Source organism: Cicer arietinum, chromosome 1 (assembly GCF_000331145.2).
Source record: "Cicer arietinum cultivar CDC Frontier isolate Library 1 chromosome 1, Cicar.CDCFrontier_v2.0, whole genome shotgun sequence".
NCBI classification, from domain to species: domain Eukaryota; kingdom Viridiplantae; phylum Streptophyta; class Magnoliopsida; order Fabales; family Fabaceae; genus Cicer; species Cicer arietinum.
The window spans coordinates 45,561,017-45,565,778 of NC_021160.2; the positions used below are offsets into that span (position 1 = coordinate 45,561,017).

General features: G+C 34.8%; 1 protein-coding gene across 1 annotated transcript in view; it reads right to left on the reverse strand.

The window, feature by feature from the left end:
- The window catches only part of LOC101497337 (phytosulfokine receptor 2), a 4,524-nt gene extending 1,535 nt beyond the window's left edge, over nucleotides 1-2,989 (reverse strand). The window contains 1 exon segment of the mRNA XM_012712435.3: nucleotides 1-2,989. This exon segment is cut by the window's left edge and continues 8 nt beyond it. Within this exon segment, the coding sequence (XP_012567889.1) occupies nucleotides 1-1,759 (1,759 nt within the window). The 5' untranslated portion in view covers nucleotides 1,760-2,989.
- Nucleotides 2,990-4,762: the final 1,773 nt, after the last annotated feature.

Consider the following 4,762-nt stretch of genomic DNA (forward strand, 5'->3'; position numbering starts at 1 on the left):
TGCTGAAATCCAAGACATGCAGTGCCTTCAATTTGCCAATTTCAGGCCTTATACTTCCACTCAACATATTATTGCTCAATAAAATGGAAGGAGGGAAACTTGATGCTTGATTATATTGCAAACCATTAGCACTAGTGTTTCTCTTAACAAAGAGAGGAATGAAAGCATAAGCAGCAAGATTCGTTCGACCACAATTCGGACACATGAGTCCCTTCAACTCTGTCAAACTTTTCGGTATTTCGCCTGTGAGAGAATTGTTTGAGAAATCCAAATAGAACAAACTGTCCATCTCACCAATCCAAGAAGGTATACTACCATTCAAAGAGTTCCAAGACAGATCAAGAACAGCCAATTTCCTACATTTTAACAGCCAAGAAGGAATATGGCTTTTAAGACCACAGTTTCCAAGTGCTAACACCATAAGACTCTCAAAACCATCTGGTAAACTTTGTGGAATTTCTTCACCATGGAAATTCTTAGTTAATATAAGAGTTGTGAGGTTTTTGCACTTCTGAAAAACAGAAAGTGCACCAGATAAATTCTCTATGCTATTGTTTGACAATGACACAAACAAAAGTGAAGGGAGGTTGGCATAGTTTTCAGGAACAGAACCATTTAAACCATTCCTAGCAAGGTTCAAAGCTTTCAATTCCTGACAATAGGACAAGGTTTTAGGAAGTGGTCCTGTAAAATGATTACTAGCAAGATCCAATGAGCAAAGACTAGACAACCTAGTAAAATCAAGATCAATTGAACCTGACAATGAATTGTTCCTAAGATCAAGAACCTTAAGCTTAGAGCATAAAGCCAATGTGGAAGGTAATGAACCAGAAAATGAATTAGCATGTGCTACTAATTGTTCTAGGTGCAAAAGGTTACCAAAAACATTTGGAAGTTCACCTGAAAAATGGTTTTGAGATACCACAAAAGATTTTAAGCTTGAAAGCTTACTTAGTTCCTTGCTTAACTCACCAGAAACATTGTTAGCAGAGACTGAAAATTGCTCCAAATTTAGCATTGAATACAGTGAATCAGGAAGAGTGCCAAAAAATGAATTGGAGTCCAGATGCAACCGTTGGATCGATACGGTGCAGTTGTTCAAACCTTCAAGATCACCATCAAAATGGTTTGCAGATAAATCAAGGGTGTGAAGATTCTTTGAAGAATTGCAAATTTGAGAACTGAATCCACCAGTGAATGAATTGTTACTCATGTTAAGAGCAAGTAAATGTGGAAACTCCACAAACTTGAAGAGGTCTCCAACAAATGAATTACTGGAAATGTTCAACACTTCAATAGATTGTAAACCAGAAAGTGCAACACCAATTTCTCCTGACAGCATATTATAGCTCACATCAAGTAATTTCAATTGCTTCAAATTGGATAACTCTAAAGGCAATTCACCCTCAAGATGATTGAATGAAAGATTCAGCACATTAAGTTGATCAAGTTTAGCTAAAGAGGGTGAAATTGTTCCATTGAGATTCATTTCAGAAAGGATTAACACGGTCACTCTATTTACAGATTCTCCATTATCACCACCACACACAACTCCAATCCAGTTACAACAAACAGCATCATTAGACCATGATTTCACAATAGAACCATTTGTAAGGTTTCCTGCAAACTCCTTAAGAGCCGATAAATCACTAGGATCACATGATTTTGTTCCATTGTCAAGACTCAAAGAGACACAAAGTAAGCAAGAGAAGACACAACACTGCAATAGTGTCAGCCAGAAACATCTCAGAAACACCATTGCTTAAACCAAAACAATAAAGCTCAGCTTAAAAAGAAAAGGCTAAGCTAAGCTCCATAACAATAACCTCAAATGAAGCAACTTTATTAGTCACACAACTTGAACTTTGCAAAGGAGAAGAAAAAAACACCAATTTCAAGGAAATGAGTTAAGATCACCAATCCCAACAAAAAAAGTAAATCCCAAGAACAAGAGATCTAGTGAGTGAGAGAAAACTCCTATGAGTCAATCTGAAAGAAAATTAAAAAAACACAAGTATTGAAGAAAGAGAAAAGAAGAGATAGGATACCCCCAAATAAGGATAGTTATATCAGAAATACACAAACACCAAAGAAAGTAGAACATGGACCATATGACAACAGCTTGTGAATGAAGCAATAAACAGTACCCATTAATAAAAAAGTAAGAAACGGTGAGATCCCTCAGTCCCCACTTGAAAGTTCAGAACTTTGACTCAAAAAAAAAACCCATGATACTAATGCATAGAGATCAAACTCAACAGTGACACTTTAATTAACATGGAAGAAAATTAGAAAACCCTTTTGCCCAAAAATCAAATCTTTGCTAACTTGAGATGCTAGAAACAAGAAAAAGGTTTGAAATTTAAGCAGAATAAAGAAAAGGGGTAGTAGATATTAACAGTATCATTACAACCTAACCCCAACAAACTCTCATCAAACCAAACAGATCTGCTTCAGTTTCAAAATTTCCCAACCAAACAAAACCCACTTATTTTTCTTCTTGATTTCTCAATGATTCCTATTTAATCTTCTTGAAATATTTGTAATTTGTCAAAGGGGGGGTAAAAACTGTCCCTTTTAGTGTCTGATTTTCAAAGCAAAAACAGTGATGATAGATAGAATCTAGAGGAAGACAAAGATAGCAGAAATTTCAAATCAAAGTAAGGACTGTGTAGGAGAGAGAGAGAGAGAGGGATAAATAAAAAGCACAAGTCTTATCAGAGATGAAGACAGGAAAGGAAAGTTCTTTATCTTTCCTAAGAATGTAAAAAAAGAAAATAGAAATAAAAATAAAAAATTGAGAATAGATTTGAAATGAGGAAAGAAGAGCTGACTTGTGTTGTAATTAGCATGATAATGGACAAAGAGAGGTTGGGTTGAGTTAAGGAAGCAGACAGCAAAAACAAAAGTCTTACTAGCTGACTTACAAACAAACAAACATAATAACATATGACATGAAAGACTCTCTCTCTCTCTCTCTCTCTCATTGTCAATGCTGGTCACCTAATTTTGTTTCTTTCTTTCTCTCTCTTTGAAATCCTGTCATGCCCTTTGATTGGACAACTTTAGGGTGGTGGGTGGATGGGTGGGTGTGGTAAATCTAAACTACAAACAACTTTTTCTTTCTTTCCTATTACCACTATATCATCCAAATGGTATATGCAATACAAAAATATAATATTTCAAATTATTATAATGTTTTCTTCTGTATTTTCATGCAAATATTTGTTGATCGACGAAAAAAACTTATCATATGGTAATTGACCTTTTTATTAAAAAAAAGTAAACACTATGATACTCTATAGTTTTGTTGGGGATAATATCCAATATTCAATAATTTTCGTTTTTTATCTAATCATTTAAAATTAATTTTATCTTGATATGCTATAAAATTAAAAAGTATTAAAAAAAATTATTCTGAAATAATTAATATTTTCATATTTCAATATGATATTAATTTCTTCTTTTAAGTTATATTATCTAATTAATAATGCATGTATCACTCTTAATTTAATATCTTTCATTTTATATTTATTATAATAATAAATACATCAATATTTCATAAAAATATTAGTTTTTTTATGTTTTTTTTAATCAATTTAAAAATTGGAGGATCGTCACTTTTTAATCTCATCTTTATATAAATAATTAATAAAAATCAAAAATCAGTGCACTGATTAATTTTGCTCAATATGTGATGAAAATTAAAAGTTCCATCAATACCTACACTACGCCAGAAATGACATTCAACAGCGCCCATTTTACAGCGCTTTCTAAACACAAGCGCTGTTATAATTATATTTTAAAAATAACGGAACCTATTACAGCGCTTTTTGTGAAGAAGCGCTGTAAAATGCAGACCCATAATTTCATATATGGGTGTACATATCACAGCGCTCTCTCGAAAAAGCGCTGTAAACGGAAGCGCTTTCGCGAATCAGTTCCAGCGCTTTTTTCACAAGCGCTGTAAAACACATGCGCTTTCATTGAATTTAACTACCTATTACAGCGCTTTTTGTGAAGAAGCGCTGTAAAATGCAGACCCATAATTTCATATATGGGTGTACATATCACAGCGCTCTCTCGAAAAAGCGCTGTAAACGGAAGCGCTTTCGCGAATCAGTTCCAGCGCTTTTTTCACAAGCGCTGTAAAACACATGCGCTTTCATTGAATTTAACTACCTATTACAGCGCTTTTTGTGAAGAAGCGCTGTAAAATGCAGACCCATAATTTCATATATGGGTGTACATATCACAGCGCTCTCTCGAAAAAGCGCTGTAAACGGAAGCGCTTTCGCGAATCAGTTCCAGCGCTTTTTTCACAAGCGCTGTAAAACACATGCGCTTTCATTGAATTTAACTACCTATTACAGCGCTTTTTGTGAAGAAGCGCTGTAAAATGCAGACCCATAATTTCATATATGGGTGTACATATCACAGCGCTCTCTCGAAAAAGCGCTGTAAACGGAAGCGCTTTCGCGAATCAGTTCCAGCGCTTTTTTCACAAGCGCTGTAAAACACATGCGCTTTCATTGAATTTAACTACCTATTACAGCGCTTTTTGTGAAGAAGCGCTGTAAAATGCAGACCCATAATTTCATATATGGGTGTACATATCACAGCGCTCTCTCGAAAAAGCGCTGTAAACGGAAGCGCTTTCGCGAATCAGTTCCAGCGCTTTTTTCACAAGCGCTGTAAAACACATGCGCTTTCATTGAATTTAACTACCTATTACAGCGCTTTTTGTGAAGAAGCGCTGTAA